Genomic DNA, 21,959 nt, shown 5'->3' with positions numbered 1-21,959 from the left:
TTATTATTATTATTATTATTATTATTATTATTATTATTATTAGCTAAGCTACAACCCTAGCTGGAAGAACAGGATGTATTAGCCCAAGGGCTCCAACAGGGAAAAATAGCCTGGTAAGGAAAGGAAAGAAGTTTCATTTGGAATCAATTTGCTTGTCCCATACCTAGTGTATATTTAAGGGGTTATATGCCAGCAGCATTTGGCATTTCTTGATGGCCTTCCATCCAAGTACTACTTTCCATTGTTTTTAGAATTAATCATTGGACGGTGAATAAGAACTGGAAAATACGACACCATGATTTATAAGCATGCATCTAAAACTTGACAAACTGTTTTATTAGGATGCTGTTAAATCCTTTTGGGAATCTTAAAATCATTATCCCTGTCAGTCTAAGCTTAAAATCTATTGTTGTTGTTATTATTATTATTATTATTATTATTATTATTATTATTATTATTATTATTATCATTATTATTATTACTTGCTAAGCTACAACCCTAGTTGGAAGTGTAGGATGTTGTAAACTCAAGGGCTCCAACAGGGAAAATAACCCAGTGAGGAAAGGAAATAAGGAAAAGATTAAACTAAAAGAAAAGTATTGAACAAATTAAATATATTATATTGTCTTTATACTAGTAGAGGCACTTGGTCTTTGACCGTGAAATCATGTCTTTCTTACAGCACCCGCCCCTGATAAGTGCTCAGAGGACCCACCCACTCCACCCCCTCTGACACTTTCTACCTGGAATAACTTTTCGAAAACCGAAGGCACAGAAGTCGAGTACATCTGCATGGATGGATATTCGTGAGTATTTGCACATTTGTATGTTACCAAACGTACAGTAGCTCCTTGCACTTTTTTTTTCTGATGGAAGTGATCCTGGGGTCTCAAATATAGTTGCCTAACCTTACCTTACCTTACTTTACCTTTCTTTGTGACGCATAAATATATTTTTTGCCATTAATATCCATAATTCATTAATATCCATAATCAAATTAGGGAAAAAAACCGAAAGTTCAGTCATTGTACTATCTTTTGTTATCAGAAATTAACTATTATTTTTATCATACTAACAGCTGTAAGTCATTATTTTCTAATGTATATTCATTTACAAAATTCTTGCAGCAATTTGTAAAATTTTTAGACCTTTTGTAAGTCTTAAAATAAGACAAGTCAGATAAATAGCCATAAATCTATGCATTAAAAGAAAACCTATATTCACGATATTTTAATTGTTTTATCCGTTGCATCCAATGAATTAAATATAGGGTTTCAATTAAAGAGAGAGGATTTTCTGTTATGAAATAGTCAATTCAAGCTATATTTGGCCTCTAATGACAAAGTTAAAATAATGTAATTTTTTTCGTTCATATTTGTTCAACTGCCTTTTTATTATGCTTATCTATAATTCATTCTATAGTTTTAATGAAACCCTTATACTGTACTCTCTTACGGATCCCGACGAATTGGTTTATAAATAACTAGTGGAAATTGGAGCAAATGATGTAGTTTTCTGTGTATATTGCAGCCATGGGTGTAATTGTATGTGGTGTCCTCTCCCCCTACTAGATCTACACCATAAAGAAATATTTTTCCATCTGGTATCCTGTAAAAAGTAATTTTTAAATACAGAAATAAAAACATTTGAGTCATTTTTCTCTGCATAGTTTATTGGTTTTAGGCAATATATCAGTAATAAAAATGAAAGGAGGAGGGAATGCGATTAACATATTTCCCGAATCTAGATATTTTTAAGGCGTTACGAAAGGGTCTTTGTGGCGTACCTTCGACCTCCTTTTCCCCTTTACTTCTTTCATATTGTAAACTTACTCTTAGTTACACCTCTGGGATAAATGGTCTCCTTAGCCCAAGCTCCAGGCTTCATGGCCCAAATTCCTTCTAACCAACCATTCCTTGCAAAATTCTATAGGTGCTGCAAATGATTCCGGGCGAAATTTCAAACTATACTTACTTATATTGTGTTGTGACCGCTGTTAATGAGGGAGACAACATGACTGGCTTTGATGTCATCAGGGGGTGTGGCTTATTTCGCTCGGAATCTCTGTGGCGAGTACAGGTATAGTTGTTACTAATGTAAATACATGAAATCGTAAATTATTTATAATGCATAAAAATTTGATGTATTTCTTTTAGAGTAAATGCCCAAATATAATGTCTTTTTATGACCATACCCATATAAAACAAGAAAAAACAAAAGGAAGTGTAAATAAAAAAAAAAAACATGGAAATTGACCACGAATGAATCAACCGGCCTGCCTTTTAGAAGAAAAATATGACTCGATTCGGAAAAAATAGAATCAGGGAAGGAATTCCAAACCTTTACAACATAGTGAAAGAAGCATACCTAGAAACATCCAATCCAAGGATCACTTACTTCCACAAACTCTCGAGCTTATAATCTCTCCATCACTAATTCTCACCAACATAATTAACATGAGGAAGGAGGAAGAGAAACACATTTTTTTTTTCAAGCTGTGACGAAGTTTTTACTAATTGTAGTTAACAAAATTGACAAAATAAATATTTTGCAACTTTCTTTTCAGGTCTGACAAGGATTTGAAAGCCTTCTCCAAGTGTCAGAGTGGGGAGTGGACATCCATTACATCTGCGTTCAAGTAAGAGCTTCATTAGTTATGGGAATTTATTGAGCATAGGAATATGGTTTAGAGAATATATATATATATATATATATATATATATATATATATATATATATATATATATATATATATATATATATATATATATATATATATATGTATATATATATATATATATATATATATATATATATATATATATTTATATATATATACAGTATATATATATATATATATATATATATATGTATATATATACATATATATATATATATATATATATATATATATATATATATATATATATATATATATATATATATATATGTGTGTGTGTGTGTGTGTGTGCGTGTGTGTGTATATACATACATATGTATGTATATATATATATATATATATATATATATATATATATATATATATATGTGTGTGTGTGTGTGTGTGTGTGTGTGTGTAAATATATATACACGCATGTACAGTACATACATAAAAATAGAAACGGGGAACATAAAGAATACAAATTAACAGGTGTAAATATAGATAAAGAGTAAATCATTTATCATAAGTCATAGACAAATTTATATATATATATATATATATATATATATATATATATATATATATATATATATATATATATATATATATATATATACATACATATACTATGTGTTTGTGTATACATATGTATGTATGTAAGTTCATGAGCATAGCGAGTACAAAGTTAATGTTAATGGAGTCTTATCAAATGAATTTTCAGTGAACAGCGAAGTACTCCAAGGGAATGTGTTGTCACCTATGTTGTTTATCCTCCTCGTGGATTTTGTAATATGTAGAACAGTCAGAGATGGTGGAGATGGATTGAACTGGATTGGTGATAGATATTTAGCAGACCTAGAGTATGTTGATGATGCTTTCCTTGTTAGTAGAACACCACAGGATTTGCAATGCTTGCTTACCAGAATGCATGAAATATTAAAGGAGGTTGGGCTGAAGATAAATAGAAGAAAGACAGAGATGATGAAATCGGAGTATGCAATGGAAAATGAAATATCATTGGAATGAGAAAGGATTAATGAGGTAGAATTATTTAGGTATTTTGGAAGTATGATCTCCAATACAGGGTCTTTAGAATTAGAGTTTAGTGAAAGATTGAAAAAACCAAATTAGACAATGGCTAGATTAAGTAAAATGGGGAAATCAAATGGCCTGAAATTACATATAAAAGTCAGACTATATATCATTTTAGTGAGATCGGTGTTACTCTATGGACATGAGTCATGGTATGACTGAAACAACCTCCAAGAGATTGAGTAGATTTGAGAACAAAGCCCTCAGAAGGATATTAGGAGTTAAATGGCGGGACAGGAATGAAATTAGAAATGAAATTATAAGAGAGATTACCCGAGTGCCATATGTTGATGAGATCATGATGAGGGGTAGATGGATATGGTTTTGGCATGCTCTTCGCACTCCCCAAGAGAGATTAGTTCACCAAACGTTCAGCTGGGCTCCGCAAGGCACTAGAAGAGTTGGAAGGCCCAGATCTACATGGCTGAGGACTATGAAGTGCGAAGTAGGAGATGATGGATGGAGAAGTATTAACTTAAAAGCTCAAGATAAAGACAAATGGTGAAATCTAGCCGAGGCCCTTTGCGTCAATAAGTGTAGTTGATGATGATATATGATATATATATTTATATATATATATATATATATATATATATATATATATATATATATATATATATATATATATATGCCAGCCTGTTTGTTTTTACATAAATCTATTATATTTGAATAATACCCAAACTCTGAGAGAATCATATAACTCCCAGACGGCAATATATAAAAACACTGAATATCCAAAGGTCTCTTAAGTACACTCAAAACAAAACGGTAATTAATATTAACAACTATTCAAAGCAACCTCTTACTTCAATTCTTTAACAGGGATACGAGTGAGTACTTCAACAAACACGGGTGATTAAAATAATACACTCTTTACAATATATATATATATATATATATATATATATATATATATATATATATATATATATATATATATATATATATATATATATATTCTATAAAAATTACACTTTGAAAGAATTTACACCAAAACATAGATCACTTGAAATGTTAAGTCTGAACAAAACTTAGACTAAGACAAAAAAAAATAATTATACTCTGAAAATTATAAAATCACTTGTTTCACTGTAAATTAAAATTTACACAATTATTTAGTCTTAATAACCAAGGAAAATATGTTTCCTTTAGCACTAAGGATTAAACTCTTAAAGAAATTACATAAAGTAACTGATAAACTTACGAGTTTAGCTCGCAAAAAGTATTAACCAGATAGCGATTCAATACACTTCATGTTATCCTACTTGCACAGGGCCACTCACAAAATCTCTACTCTAAGATATTTTTTTGTGAAATACTCGCTATGCTTACAAAAACCCGTCACACCAAGACTTTGAAATTTCACAGTCAGTGAACACTTAAAAAGATACACCGATCTTGTACTAGCGGCGTAAGAGAGAGAGAGAGAGAGAGAGAGGGTCGATGGCCTATGACTTAAGGCTGGAATTCTATATATGCTGCTATGTATCCATGGCGGCACATATTTATGAAATTAGTAACTTCTAGATTACTCTAGGTCAGAGATCTAGAAGCTTGGTGGCTGGTTCAACGACGCCAGAGTTACCAACTATCACGTATCGAAGAGGAGAATCAAACCTCGCTTGCCAGTAACCCTATCTCAGCAGCTCGGCCCACCCCCATTCTCAAACATTTAAAAAAGATAAAATCTAATGCTGGGGTTTTTGAGAACCTTACAAAGCACATGGCAAATATAAGAATTGTGTATTCCCTCACAAATATGACGCAATACCTCATGGAAACATAAATTAAAATTACATAAGCCCTTGTTCATACCTCGGAGGGTCCTATATCACTCTTAAACAGATTACGTAAGACTTCGTAACAAAATACCTGAAATAAAAAGTTAATTTTTAAAAATAATGGAAATTTACTTATACTGACTTGAATGAAGAATACAATGTAAATAACAACGAAATCTTACGTAATTTACATGCAAAACTCATACCTACATGAGAGGAACTCATCTTATGAGCTGGCTGTGCACTTCTTAAATGCACATATGAAATGAATAGATTATTTGCTTTATACTAGACCAGCTTTGTAAGAATATATATATATATATATATATATATATATATATATATATATATATATATATATATATATATATATATATATATAAATTATAAATATGTATACATATATATATATATATTTTTATATATATATATATATATATATATATATATATATATATATATATATATATATATATATATATATATATATATATATATATATATATATATATATATATATATATATATATATATATATATATTTACATCAACATACACACACACACACATATATATACATATATATATATATATATATATATATATATATATATATATATATATATATATACATATCAACATACACACACACATATATATATATATATATATATATATATATATATATATATATATATATATATATATATATATCGTCTCCGCCTACACCTATTGACGCAAAGGGCCTCAGTTAGATTCCGCCAGTCATCTCTATCTTGAGCTTTAAAATCAATACTTCTCCAATCGTCCTTTCCTACTTCACACTTCATAGTCCTCAGCCATGTAAGTCTGGCACTTCCAAATATTCTAGTGTCTTGTGGAGTCCAGCTGAACGTTTGGTGAACTAATCTCTCTTGGGGGTTGCAAAGAGCATGCCCAAACCACCTCCATCTACCCCTCATCGTGATCTCATCCACATATGGCACTCGAGTAATCTCTCTTATTGTTTCATTTCTAATCCTGCCCTGCCATTTAACTCCCAAAATCCTTCTGAGTTCTTTGTTCTCAAATCTACTAAATCTATTGTAGATTGTTTCAATGTCATACCATGACTCATGCCCATAGAGTAACACCAGTCTCACTAAACTGATATATAGTCTGACATTATATGTAATTTGAGGCGATTTGATTTCCGCATTTTACTTAACCTAACCATTATCTGATTTGTTTTTTTTCAATCTTTCATTAAACTCCAATTCTAAAGACCCTGTATTAGATATAGTTCCTAAACATTTAAATGATTCTACCTCATTAATCCTCCCCCCCCCCCCATGATATTTCGTCTTCCATGGCATGCTCCGTTCTCATCATCTCTGTCTTTCATCTATATATCTTGAGCCCAACCTCCTGAGATATTTAATGCATTCTGGTAAGCAAGCATTGCAAATCTTGTGGTGCTCTGCTAATAAGGACAGCATCATCAATATACTTAAGGTCAGCTAATTTCCTATAATTAATCCAGTTCAATCCTTCTTCGTCATCTTCAACTGTTCTATGCATTACAAAATCCATGAGGAGGATAAACAACATAGGTGACAACACATTCCCTTGGAGTACTCCATTGTTCACTGGAAATTCATTTGATAGAACTCCACTAACATTAACTTTGCACTTGCTATGCTCATGAACAGACTTAATCAAATGTACTTATTTAAGAGGAACTCCATAATAACGTAGGACTCTCCACAAAATTGGCCGGTGTACACTATCAAAGGCTTTTCATAGTCCACAAATGCCATCAACAGTGGATTCCTTTATTCTACATATTGCTGCACAACATGTCTTAAAATTAATATTTGGTCAGTACAACTTGTACCTTTTCTAAATCCCGCTTGTTCATTTCTCAGCTTTTCATCAATTTGTCTTGCTAGCGTCTGTAGAATAAGCATTCCATATATTTTCATAACAACCAACGTAAGTGTGATGCCTCTGTAATTATTGCAATCAGGGAAATCCTTTTTTGCCATTTTCACCAACACTCCTAGCTCCCATTCATCAGGTTTTGCCTCTTCATGCCACATTCTACCAAATTATCTTGTAAGTATTCAGGGAGTCACTTCATTTTCGCCCAATATCACTTAGGCAGTTATTCCATCATAGCCAAGGGCTTTCCATCACTTGAGTTTTTTTCGAATAGCTTAGACTTTAGAGACACTGAATTCATTCATGGGCACATCAAGGTCTTCCTCAGGTTCAGGTATATCAATCAAATAATTCCCTTCATATCTCCTATTCATGACCTTACTAAAGTGCTCCATCCAACGTTGCCTTTCTTCATCTTGTTATAACAGATCCATCTCTCTTTCAGATGTGTATATTCTTTTTCTTCTTTCCCCCGTGGAGATTTCATTAATAATTCTATAAGCAATTATTGCACCATAGCAACTCCCTGAATTCATAGCTTCGTCAGCTATTTACCGTCTAAATATTCTCTCGTCATTACTGCCTTTTCTTTTGACTTCACTATCAATACTGGAATACTTAACATGCCCTACCTTGTAATTTTCATTACTTCCTCGAAAACATTCAACAATCAATTTCTGTCTTTGTCTCCTTTATATAGTATCCCAAGTATCATTTGATATTCATGGTCTCCTCCTTGTAACTACATGTCCCAAACTTCCCTACCAACTGACTGATACAGGTATATGTTCTAAATATCCCACCATTCTTCGTTAATTGTCTGCTCTTCTTCTCTTGAAGTCTCTAAGACTCCAAATCGATTCCTACGCTCAAATGCAAAGGTTTCTCTGTGCTCATCTTCTCGAAGCTTAGTTGTATCAAACCTACTGTAGGTACTCTATTTTCATTTCTGTTGGGTGCTGTCAGGTTTAATTTCAGTGTGGCAATGAGGAGCTGGTGATCACTACCAATATCTGCACCTCTATAGCTTCTTACATTTCTCAGAGTCCACCTTCTCTTTTTAATAATGGCTATATGATTTATTTGATTTTTATAATTGCCACATGGTGAAGTCCATGTATATTTGTGGATGTCCCTGTGCTGGAAAAGAGTACCTCCAATAACAAGATTGTTTGCTGAACAAAAAATTATAAAATGGGTTCCATTTTCATTTACAACTTCGCCAAGTCCCCCAACATTGATTACCTTCTCTATGCCTTGATTAATCTTTCAAACTTTAGCATTGAAGTCACCAATCACAATTTTCATGTCTCTCTCTGGGATGGGATTTCATGTATTACACTCCGAAGTTCTTCATAGTATTCATCTTTCATTTCTTCAGGGGCATCATATGTTGGTGTATAACACACTTTAATGCTCATATTGCACTGCTCTGATTTAAACTTTGCAAGTAACAATCTGCTATTTACAGCTCTCCACTCAGTTAATGTCTTCTCTGTTCTCAGTGTCATCATCATTCCTAACCCTTCTCTTCCAATTCTGTCTGCTCTTCCTGAATAGATATATATATATATATATATATATATATATATATATATATATATATATATATATATATATATATATATATATATATATATATATACATATATATATATATATATATATATATATATATATATATATATATATATATATATATATATATATATATATATATATATATATATATATTGCCTTAGTCTAATATTTCCTTACCAATCCCCTTACAACGTGTTTCACTTCGGGTTAAGATATCCAAATTATACTTCATAAATTCATTCTCTACTTGTTGTAACTTCCTAATCTGATTCATGGTTTAACATTCCAATTACCAATTTTCAATTTTTCTTTAGTATGTATAAACCGGGAGATTCTTAGCACCCCGCTACGGCCGGGACTGGGGGCCATTTGGTCCTTTTCGTTTTCCATAGACTGACTAAATCCATAGAGGATTCGTTGGCTAGATTCATCAAAGGATAGCCAGTTCCTTGTGATGCACAGTGCCTATCCAACTAAAGCAGGTGACCCCTGCCGGTCCATACTAATTCTAGTAAGGTCATCCGCCAGGCATCGAGGGTATAAACCGAAGAGACAGCTTGTCTATCCCCTTATACCCAATCCGTCACCCTGTTGCTAGTGACTTCTTCGAAATTTAGGGGGCATTTCCTCCACACCCAAAGTTCTCGTTACTTCACGAGGTTGCTCATCCGCTCATATAACAGTTGGCAAATATGGATTGCTAAGATATACCACCTAACACGGTATATATATATATATATATATATATATATATATATATATATATATATATATATATGTATATATATATATATGTGTGTGTGTGTGTGTGTGTGTGTGTGCATATATATATATATATATATGTATATATACACACACACACACATATATATATATATATATATATATATATATATATATATATATATATATATACACACAGTATATATACATATATATATATATATATATATATATATATATATATATATATATATATATATATATATATATATACATGAAAAATTATGATTAATATAACAAATAGGCGAATATGGAGTAAATTAGCAATGAACTTCACTTTACTTGTAGTAAATAGAGTTGATGGCTTGAGTGGAAGATAGGGAGGATCCGAGGAAGAGGAGGTTATATGGAAAGGAAGTCCCCTTCTGTAAATGTTAGGTACCCGTCTGACGTTATATCTATTTTGTGCTTCTTTTCTGGAACAAACTGGTGTTCAATTGAGGGTGTTCTCACTATAAAAGAATCAAGAGAGGTTAGTTTCTGCCTTCCTTTTAAGAGGTTTATAAATGACTCGAAGCACCCCCATCCTTTCATTTCCCTCCCTCTCTTCAGTTCTTTATGAAGCTACACACTGTTCTAAGGCAGAGCCAGCTGTATAGTAGATGCCCACTAAACTTCCATATATCAAGAACAACTCCCTCCCATTTAGGCTTCTTTGAGCTTCCGAAACGTCATTCCATCTGCAACATGAGTCTCCCTACAATCTCTTTTTTTTAACCTCAGTCTCAGAGCTGCTCTGCTATCCACGGACTTTAGTAGTTTTACTGTTAGGCTAAACCTCTGCAGATGTCCGGAGGTTCTACTACTATCATCACCGTTTCATCGACCAGAATATAGTATCATCAATGTGTGAGCTTGCACCAGATTTCATTTTCTTATTCTTTCCCACAATCGTCTTGAGGATTAACATCATAATATGGGGTGCAGTGTTCAACCCAAGCCCTATTTTAGTGAGACAGTGAGTTTTACCCTTGTACTTCGCCAGCTAATATTTCCTCATCTTTTTGGATATGCCGAGATACAGGTAGGCTGACAATTGTGGTGGCCCCTGTCATCATTCTCCACTACGTAATGTCTCGCCACACACATCCGTGGCATCATTGCCAGTGTCACTGGACATAATTATTCAGTTCTAGAAAGTCCAGCGCAGAGTTCACTATAACATTTGTTGACTGCTTGACTGCAATCACTATCAGCAACCTTCTATCCACCTTTTTTCCCCATGGCTCCAGTATCCCATCTACAACTCATCCATCAACCACCCAAACTCTTTTAAACTCATCTCTCTCTTGCCTAATTCTAGTGAATGTTCATAAAGCAGTTCACCTTGTTTGTCAGCATCAGAAGCTCAAGGTCTTTCAGGAATTACTCAATCGTCCAATGTTGTCCATCAAAATTAGCGTGAAGTCCGAATTATCATTCATTAAAGGGATATGTCATCCTTTGGCTTTCTGATTAAACCCTACTATCCACACACATTTGCTCTACATTAATTGTACATGTAGCCTATCTAAATTTCACTCCATACTCCTATACAGTAATGCACCCCCCCCCCCTTCCAGTTGGCCAATCATAACCATCTCATCACTACTTACACTTCTGTGATGATGCTGCCCCCTACAATGGCATTTGCCGTCCCATACACCCTGAAGTCTATATCACTCGCATCTCTGCACCTAACCTCCCTACCTTCAAATACCATTTGGCTACATTCGTCCCTATAGCCATCAACTAACCACAAAGCCAGTACTGTAGTCGAACACCCATTATCAACAAGGGTCCTCAACCCCCCTTCCCCATACAACCTCAGCTAGTGGCAGAGTGCTAGGAAGTACCTTTTCATCTGGAAGGTTGGTTGAAGGTACACCAACTCCCTTTTGGTTGTTTCCCTGGATACACTGTTGTGATATGTACCCTGCCTCACTGTGCTGGTTGCAAATCACTGTTGGCTTTGATTCCTTGCAGTCCCTCACCTTATGAGAGTCTTGACCAGAAACCAACACATGAATAACAGCTTTTCATTTCTAACCCTTTAAACTTGTACCCAGCTAGCCCAGCCAATCCTAATGTTTCGTTGGTAAAAACATCAACCTACTAACTACTCCACCTCAGCCTTGCCAACTGTCCATGTGCTGCCACTGGGTTCAATATCAAGGCCTTATACAGTCTAGCCTCTACCTTCTCTATGTCCTGCCAATCAGCTTTGCACATCTGCGGGTACATGGCTAGGGTGCTTCCATCCAAGTACAGTGGGATAAAGCCTGTCACATCTTCAATTCATTGAACCCCAGCTACTGACTTGCTATTAGTCAACCAGGGTATCAGATCTTCCTTATTATACCGCTTCCTCATTTCTCCACCAAGCTTGACTTTTCCACACATGGTATAGCCCTAGATCTAGAGAGCTTGTGTGTTTGCAGATAATTAGTTTTGGATTAATTACCTATGATAACTATATCCAGCACAAACACTGACTACTTCCTCAGCACCACTAGGAGGGAATGTCAGTAGTATTGAATCTGGCAATAATGAATTAAAACAAATAAATCCAATTGTTTCCCCATGGGAATCATCAGAACAAAAAGATAAAAGGATGAATGTAATTTTGTCAAGGTTGCCTATTGCTCATACAAAATTGACACATGGATTTTTAATTTGCACACTTCATGAAGTAGTTCCAAGGTACAGTCAGTGTAACACTATTTTAACTTGAAAACATGATTATTGTGAATAACATTTTTAAAAGAGAAAGACATTTTATCGTATTCTGGGAGTTTCTGTTTTTAAGAAGCATAGATTTTATAGATAAGATTCAAGTTTCTATTCATCTCAGATTTTTATCTCTTATATTTATAGTTTTTCTTTACTTATTAGATTTAAAAGTCGAGCCTAACTCATTGGGCTGTGGTAAATCTCCTTCCTTTTAATAATTCTTCCCTCTTCTTTATTTCCTTTTCATTTCTGTTATTTATGCATTTTTACTTTTCATTTTAGTCTGATGTTTATTTCTTATATCCTTCCATATTTAATTTTAGCCATATTCCCTACCATCCCCATATCACCTTTTATTCAGTATTTCCTTTATTGTTTTTCTAGGTGTATCGAGACAGGGTGTTTGGAGTCCCCTCCCCAAGTACCAACACAGGGTGTGTTGGACTGGAATCTAATGAGAGCAAATGGCACAGTGTTGACTTACAGCTGCAACAAAGGCTTCAAGTAAGTGAGTCAAGTTGCATGTGTGTTAAAGGTCTAATGTTTACTCTTTTCTATGGCATACGTTCGAATCCCTGGCCGGACAGAAACATTTATTATTACAGTAGAGGAATTTTCCAATGGGTCTGAGATCCCATGGCCGTGCGAGTTTGATATTAAGCAGTATTTGTGGTATGTTTGAAGGAATATATATATGTATATATATATATATATATATATATATATATATATATATATATATATATATATATACATATATATATATATATATATATATATTATATATATATATATATATATATATATATATATATATATATATATATATATATATATATATATAGGTAGATAGATACATAGATAGATAGATATATAGTTTTGGGGTGTTTGAATGTGCGTGGATGTAGCACAATAGAGAGTAAAAGATGTGAGATAGGAAGTATGTTTAGGAATAGAAGGATGGATATATTGGCTTTGTGTGAGACAAAGATAAAAGGGAAAGGTGAAGTGATGTTTGGTAAAATGTCTGGTAGAGTATCTGGGATTGAAAGGTGAAGAGCAAGAAAAGGTGTGGCTTTATTGCTGAGTGAATGGATGACAGGTAAAGTAGTGGAATGAAAGGAGATAACATCTAGGTTAATGTGGGTAAGGGTTAGGTTGGGTAGGGAATGTTGGGCTTTTGTCAGTGCGTATGGGCCAGGTTGTGAGAGAAGTGAAGAAGAGCAGAATGAGTTCCGGAATGGATTAACTAGGTGTGCAGGACTGGGTAGAAGGAATTATATAATTGTCATGGGTAACTTGAATGCTAGAGTGGGCGCTGGAGAGGTAGAAGGTGTCATTGGGAAGTATGGCATACCAGGTGAAAATGAGAGGGGTGAGAGACTGGTAGATATGTGTGTTGAGCAGGAGATGGTGATAAGTTCTAGCTTTTTCAAAAAGAAAGATAAAAACAAGTATACAGGGGTAAGAGTGGCAAATGGAAGTGGTAGAAAGGGCGTTAATGGATTATGTGTTGATAACTAAAAGAATGTTTAGAAGATTGAAAGACATGCACGTGTTTAGGGGTATTGCTAACGGTATGTCTGATCATTTTTTGGTGGAAGGAAAATTAGTTGTAGCAAAAGAGTGGGGGAATAGAGTAGATGAATGTAAAAGGGAGCTAGTGAGGGTTGAAGAGCTAATAAAACCGGGGGTAAAAAGTAAATATCAAGAAAGGTTGAAAATGACATATGACGAAGTGAAAGTAAGAGAAACTGGTAATTTAGAGGAGGAGTGGAAGTTAGTAAAAGAAAATTTTGTTGGGATTGCAAGTGATGTGTGTGGCAAGAAGTTTGTTGGAGGCAGCATGAGGAAGGGCAGTGAATGGTGGAATGAAGGAGTGAAGGTAAAAGTGGAGGAGAAAAAAAGAGGGCTTTTGAAGAATGGCTGCAGAGTAATAGTCTAGAGAAGTATGAAAGATATAGAGAGAAAAATGTGGAAGTAAAGTGCAAGGTAAGTGAGGCAAAGAGGGCAGCTGACCTGAGGTGGGGTCAGGGATTGGGCCATTCATATGAAGAGAATAAGAAGAAGTTTTGAAAAGAAGTGAAGAGAGTAAGGAAGGCTGGTTCAAGAATTGAAGAGACAGTGAAAGATGGAAATGGAAGGTTGTTAAAAGGAGAGGAGGCAAGGAAAAGGTGGAAAGAATATTTTGAAAGTTTACTGAATGTTGAGGATAATAGGGCGGTAGATATAATTGCTGTGCCAGGTGATGAGGTGCCGGTGATGGGAGATGAGAATGAGAGAGAGATTACAAGAGAGGAAGTGAGGAGAGCACTAGATGAAACAATAGTAGGAAAAGCATCTGGTATGGATGGTGTGAGAGCTGAGATTTTGAAGGAAGGGGGTGTGACAGTACTTGAATGGTTGGTGTGATTGTTTAATATGTGTTTTGTGTTGTCAATGGTACCAGTAGAATGGGTTTGTGCGTGTATTGTACCACTATATAAGGATAAGGGAGATGTGCATGAGTGATGTAATTCAAGGGGTATTAGTTTGTTGAGTGTGGTTGGAAGAGTGTATGGTAGAGTACTGATTAATAGGATTAAGGATAAAACAGAGAATGCAATCTTAGAAGTACAGGGTGGTTTTAGAAGAGGTAGGGGTTGTGTGAATCAGATTTTTACAGTTAGGCAGATATGCAAGAAATATTTAGCAAAAGGTAAGGAGGTGTATGTTGCGTGTATGGATCTGGAGAAAGCGTATGATAGAGTTGATAGGGAAGCAATGTGGAATGTGATGAGGTTATATGGAGTTGGTGGAAGGTTGTTGCAAGCAGTGAAAAGTTTCTGCAAAGGTAGTAAAGCATGTGTTAGGATAGGAAATGAAGTGAGCAATTGGTTTCCGGTGAGAGTGGGGCTGAGACAGGGATGTGTGATGTTGCCGTGGTTGTTTAACTTGTATGTTGATGGAGTGGTGAGAGAGGTGAATGCTCGAGTGTTTGGATGAGGATTGAAATTGGTAGACGAGAATGACCATGAATGGGAGGTAAATCAGCTGTTGTTTGCAGATGATACTGTACTGGTTGCAGACGTGGAAGAGAAGCTTGGCCGATTAGTGACAGAATTTGGAAGGGTGTGTGAGAGAAGGAAGTTGAGAGTTAATGTGATTAAGAGTAAGGTTATGAGATGTACAAGAGGGGAAGGTGGTGCGAGGTTGAATGTCATGTTGAATGGAAAATTACTTGAGGAGGTGGATCAGTTTAAGTACTTGGGGTCTGTTGTTGCAGCAAATGGTGGAGTGGAAGCAGATGTACGTCAGAGAGTGAATGAAGGATGCAGTGTTGGGGGCAGTTAAGGGAGTAGTAAAAAATAGAGGGTTGGGCATGAATGTAAAGAGAGCTCTGTATGAGAAAGTGATTGTACCAACTGTGATGTATGGATCAGAGTTGTGGGGAATGAAAGTGATGGAGAGACAGAAATTGAATGTGTTTGAGATAAAGTGTCTAAGGAGTATGGCTGGTGTATCTCGAGTAGATAGGATTAGGAACAAAGTAGTGAGGGTGAGAATGGGTGTAAGAAATGAGTTAGCAGCTAGAGTGGATATGAAGTGTTGAGGTGGTTTGGCCATGTTGAAAGAATGGAAAATGTCTGTCTGCTAAAGAAGGTGATGAATGCAAGAGTTGATGGGAGAGGTACAAGAGGAAGGCCAAGGTTTGGGTGGATGGATGGAGTGAAGAAAGCTCTGGGTGATAGGAGGATAGATGTGAGAGAGGCAAGAGAGCATGCTAGAAACAGGGATGAATGGCGAGCGATTGTGACGCAGTTCCGGTAGGCCCTGCTGCTTCCTCAGGTGCCTTGGATGACAGCAGAGGTAGGAGCAGTAGGGGATTCAGCGTTATGAAGCTTCATCTGTGGTGGATAACAGGGAGGGTGGGCTGTGGCACCCAAGCAGTACCAGTCGAACTCGGTTAAGTTCCTTGTCAGGCTGGGAGGAACGGGAGAGGGGCAGTTTATTTTCATAATCGTCTTTTGTTTACTAAGAGCTTTCCTTCCCATGCTTATCGTTCTTTTAATTTCAGTCTCATGTCCAGGGGAAACACTTACTGTCTGTCCTAAATACTACTGTAGTTGCATTACTGTTATAATTTCATAAGCCTGCTCTGTACTATAATTCAGTGGAGTAAATAACGTTATATAAAATGAGTAAAACAAATACATGATGAAACCAAATTTCATCTTAATCCTTGCTCAAACAATTTCATCATCTTCATCATCTCCTACGCCTATTGACACAAATTAATAAGCGGAGGAAAAGAAACAAACAGTTTCAGCATTATACAATTACATTGATAGAAAGTAATAGAAAGAATACTAATCACTACAAAAATATAGTTTTTACTAATACAATTATTCAAAGATTATGACCACATAAAAATTATTACAGAACCTCCACATCGTTTTCATTTATTGGAAAACAAACGACACTGAATGGCAATAATGTTTATTAAAATGTTTTGTCATTATTACTAGTTTAACTGTGTAATATCAATTATACGGTGGATTGTAACCAGTGGCCTTTTTAAGACCTAGTATAACCCATCTGATACTAGTTCTTTTGGCCAACTAGTCAAAGGATCTTTGGTGGTGTTTAGCTCAATGTACATCAGAGAATGTTTGCAACATGAAGCTTGCTTCTTTTCTTTGTTTTGATTTCCACTAATGCCAAATTCACACAAGTAATTAGAAGAAATGGGGACAATTAGATTACTTGAAGGATTCGCAGACTGATTTTCTGGTGAATTTAAAGATTTGAAACAAATATTTAGCTATATTTGACATGTTTTGAGGTAATTAGAAAAAATATAATAAAAAATATGGAAGCTGTTATATTTTGGGCAATTTTGTAATTAACATTACAAATGGCATACCTTCTTGGGTGCCCCAGTTCAAGATTCACTGGTCTAAATCAATTTCATGTCTCCATATGTATTTCATGAGCGTCAGCAGTTCTATATGATGGTAGCCCTTCAAAGATATGTCTTTACTATATGTCTCAAGAGAACTGGCTTCAGTTATATGTAACCTAACCAGTTGGTTTGATTTTTCCAGATCTAATACTGGAGAAAATCCAGTGGTCCATTGTTTCAATATGACTTGGATAGGCTTTCCAGAAAACTGGGCTTGTGTAGATGAGAAGACTAAGCTGCACTTGAAGGGAGCTTTAGATGGAGCAGAGGATGAAGATTCGAACCTCTTCTACCTTGTCACCATTCCATCTGTTGGAGGTAAAGTGCTGTTTTGATTCTTCTGTTAATTATCAACTTAAAATAATTTTCGGTAATAATTAATAATGTTTCATGACATATAAACCTTAGACTTACTTGAGAATTCATTCAGGCGATGTTTGAATTAATCAACCACCTAAAAGGGGTTAAAGAAAAGCAAAATGGATAGCTTATGTTGCACTTTGGTAATCCAGGGTTGATGCCATTGCATCACTGATGTGCACATTCCATCCCATGGCAAAAAATAAAGCATAGTTGAGGAAAACAAGAGAAAACTTTGTGAATAACCTTCGTATGTTGGAAAACTCTCAAAGTGTCCCGATTATGAACTATTTTATTTGAGTCATAATTGCACATTCGAGAGGTAGAAATAGTGATGTGTCTCCTGTAGAAAATGAACTCTACAATGAACAGATTTCCTTATATAAAGGGATGGAGGCTTATATGAGTTGAAGCTTCACCAAAAAGAGATTGGTAAAAATAAGATAACAAATGGAAGTAAATGTCAGTAACCACTGTGTTTAAAGGTGCTCATGAATGGCAGAGGCAAGGAACAGTGTCATTATCCAAGTTAGCAGGACAATTCCCAAGAGACTGAATATATATACATATGATCAGCAACCAAGCTCGTTCTCCACATGGGAGGGCCAGGCAGTGGCTGCTGATGACTCAGCAGTTAGACTTATAGGCTCTTCCAACCCCCCTTCCCTTATCTCACAAGGATGGTGAGGTTCTAGACACTACAAGAAACTATTGATTTTGAGAGGGACTTGATCGCTCGCCCAGCGATCACCAGGCAGGGACATTTCTAGTACGATAAGGTTTTTAAGTACCAAAATGCTAATGTACCTAATCATATATACAATTGTCCAAGTTTTGAGTCAATTTCCATAGAATCTTTATGTTTTGTCAAAGTTTTGCACCTTGAATTTTGGAAGTATCATCTGGGAAGATGTGAAAGTTGCTTTCACTTTCTTGTCTGCTTCACTCATCTGTTCTGCCTACACTCAAGATTCAGAGAATAGGGGGAATAATGATTGCCAATACCAGTTTTGGGTGTTTTCTATAAATAAAGTAGAGAAAGAAACTTTGTGATTGATTAAAAATGCAAAGAAAATAAGGAGACTAACAATGAGAGAATATGAGAACTTCAAAATTCACCGCATTCTCTCACTAAGGCCTGAGGGATCATATGGAAAGAGAAATTTCACCCAGTCTTTTATTCAACCTGTCAAGAAAACTCAAACAAATATTTTGCAACGTGAAACTGGAAGTGTATTAATACAATTGCAATTTGATAGTAATTTAATTGACGGTCTGATTTTGAGCCTTCGGTCTCTTGGTATCTAAGGTTAAGCTTAGGAAAGACAAATATAAAAATGTGGTCAGTTGGCAGAGTAAGAAATTTAAAAGGAAATTACTTATGCAAAATATATGAGAAGAAAATTGTTACCAGTTGTTATTGAAATTGTTTCTATAGTGCTCCCAAACAAAAGTGGCAGCTGAGAGCTTATTTTTTCGCATCGAATCTTAAATACTCCGGTCATTTTATCTGGAAAAGCACTAAAGCAGAGGATGGATTAAGGTCTTAAAGGTGGGGCAGTTTCGTAGGTCACTATCCCGGATATAGTTCCCTTTTCGGCTATTTCTCTCAGGTGGCCATTGGAAAAGAAATTGAAATAGATTAAAAGTCTCTAATGCATTTAAAAACAAGGCGCACGTGTCTTTATTAATTTTACATCTTTATCTGAGTGAATATGATATACGGCTTTATATATATATATATATATATATATATATATATATATATATATATATATATATATATATATATATATATATATATATATATATATATATATATATATATATATATATATATATATATATATATACACACACACACACACACATATATATATATATATATATATGTGTGTGTGTGTGTGTGGGTGTGTTTGTGTGTATGTGTTTAAAAGGATTACAAAAAATTCCAGTGTACTGAAAAATTCTGTAGGTAGAAAAACCCCCAGAAAGAATGAAAAGATTAAGATTCAGAGGTCACCCATTCTCAGAGAAGAACAGGATTAGTCTGACAGGCTAAATCAGTTAATACGCAAATGTCAAGCTGGGCAAATTGTTTTCCTGTATCCTCACCAAGAGGTCGTGAAGGTACGAAATTATTTGAAATCTATACGAAATATTAAGAAGAACTGTCATTCGACTGCCACTTTCGTTTGGGAGCACTATAGTTTTGCTTATTTGAGAGGAAATACAGTCTAAAGTAATCAAGTATGTAAGGGAAGAGCTGTAAAAAAAAAATGGATTGTATGCATAAATTGCTCTCTTTGATCACCTACGTACTGTTCAAGTAGTGTTGAAAACGAGCATATAAGAATGAAGTCTACCTTGTGAACATAAGGCTATTCAAAGTTCCTCATCAAGTTTAGCATATACAGTACAGTATAGCAGCTGAATCAGATATTTCTACTTAAAATTATTGCAAGGCCCATCCATGTAAGCTTTGCTTGGTGTGACATCAGAAATGGAGAAACAGCAAGCAAAGTCTTATAGATTTCTCTTCTTAATGTTTTTCAAAGTAGCGTTGTTTTGCCTGTTGCTTATCAAGGTTGGGCGGGACTTATGGTATGAAGGTGCTGCCAGATGCACAAACTGACAATGTGAGGCAATACCCATGAGACATGTCCGAGGAACATTGGTCTCAAGAGTTGTATCAACAAACAAGGTACAGAGAACATGACTCGCATACTATAGTAATTATACAAATTACTAAGCAACTCAAGCAAATGAGCCTGTAGTTAAGCTAAAGCTGAATTACTGTGACTCATGGTCGTACCTTGTTTCCAAACATATGGTTCAACTTCAAATAATTTATAAAATGTGTTAGGCTCCATTCTCATTCTATTATCAAATTTGCTTTTGATCGTGCCAATTTCCATATTATTACTGAACTTCCTTCCTAAGCACTTTTCTTTAAAACCACTCTACACCACATCTTCCTCTGCCTTGTCGATTTTATCTTGGCATGCATAATGATAAGATTTCATATCGCAGTTTTCTTCTAATGTCTCCTACAACTCATGTTGTCGTACAACACACTATCCTATTTTAATTACTGCCAGATTCTGACTGCCCAACCAAAGTTATTTGGGCATCAGCACAAATGCCCATGTTATTATCTTCTTTAGGGGTACACTCGGGCATGCTGTTCTCGTCTTTTTTTTTTTTTTCAGTTTTTATAGTTTGTATGTGAAGGATTTAATTTAATGTTACTGTTCTTGAAATATTTTATTTTGATTGTTTAATTCTTCTCTTTTAGCTTGTTTCTTTTCCTCACTGGGCTATTTTTCCTTGTTGGAGCCATTGGGCTTATAGCATCTTGCTTTTCCAACTAGGGTTATAGCCTAGCTTATAATAATATAAATATGTTTAGTCCTCAAAGAAGCAAAGTTTACTAAGCAAAGCCTACCAATGTGGATGCACTGGGTCTAAGGTGGTAGTCATGGAAGTGTTAAGTAAGTAAATCCAAAATAATTGAAATTGCCTGCTGGTATTAATAAAAAGTAGAAAAACAAATAAAATTATTGAAGGAAATCCAGGAAGCTAGATGCACAAGAATGAAAAGGCAAGTGGAACATTGCTGCCCAAGCAAGCATTGTGGAGACACCGAGAACAGTGCAAAGGAATAATAAAACATTGCAGAGACAATCTGAGAACAGTCCCATCCTCTGTATGGATTTAGTAATTAAGATCTTATGCTGAAAGGTTCCCATTAGTCTACTTCAACATCACCTGCACATTCAGTTAAGAGGTATTTGTAGGGATCCATGAAAAGTTGTACAGTATAAAAGTACCAGGGCATCCATGGCTATTATTATAATTATTACTTGCTGAGCTACAACCCTAGTTGGAAAAGCACAATGCTATAAGCCCAAGGACTCCAACACAGAAAATAGCCCAGTGAGGAAAAGAAAGAAGGAAACTATAACCAAAGTGATTAACAATTAAAATAAAATATATTAACAATTAAAATAAAATATTTTAAGAAGTTACACAATAAATATTTCATATGTAAACTATAAAATCTTTAAAAAACAAGAGGACGAGAAATAAGATGGACTAGCATGCCTCAGTGTACCCT

The 21,959-nt window shown here is 34.9% G+C and overlaps 1 protein-coding gene across 1 annotated transcript in view; it reads left to right on the top strand.

The window, feature by feature from the left end:
- LOC137632767 (uncharacterized) overlaps positions 1–21,959 on the top strand; it is a 60,932-nt gene that overhangs the window by 37,278 nt on the left and 1,695 nt on the right. The window contains exons 9-12 of the mRNA XM_068364845.1: positions 683–806; positions 2,567–2,638; positions 12,919–13,038; positions 17,622–17,797. Of these exons, the coding sequence (XP_068220946.1) occupies positions 683–806; positions 2,567–2,638; positions 12,919–13,038; positions 17,622–17,797 (492 nt within the window). The remainder of the gene's footprint in view (positions 1–682; positions 807–2,566; positions 2,639–12,918; positions 13,039–17,621; positions 17,798–21,959) is intronic.

The sequence above is a fragment of the Palaemon carinicauda genome, chromosome 42, assembly GCF_036898095.1.
Source record: "Palaemon carinicauda isolate YSFRI2023 chromosome 42, ASM3689809v2, whole genome shotgun sequence".
NCBI classification, from domain to species: Eukaryota; Metazoa; Arthropoda; class Malacostraca; order Decapoda; family Palaemonidae; genus Palaemon; species Palaemon carinicauda.
Note: the sequence above shows the minus strand (reverse complement) of the source record. Positions and strands in the feature narration are given on the sequence as shown.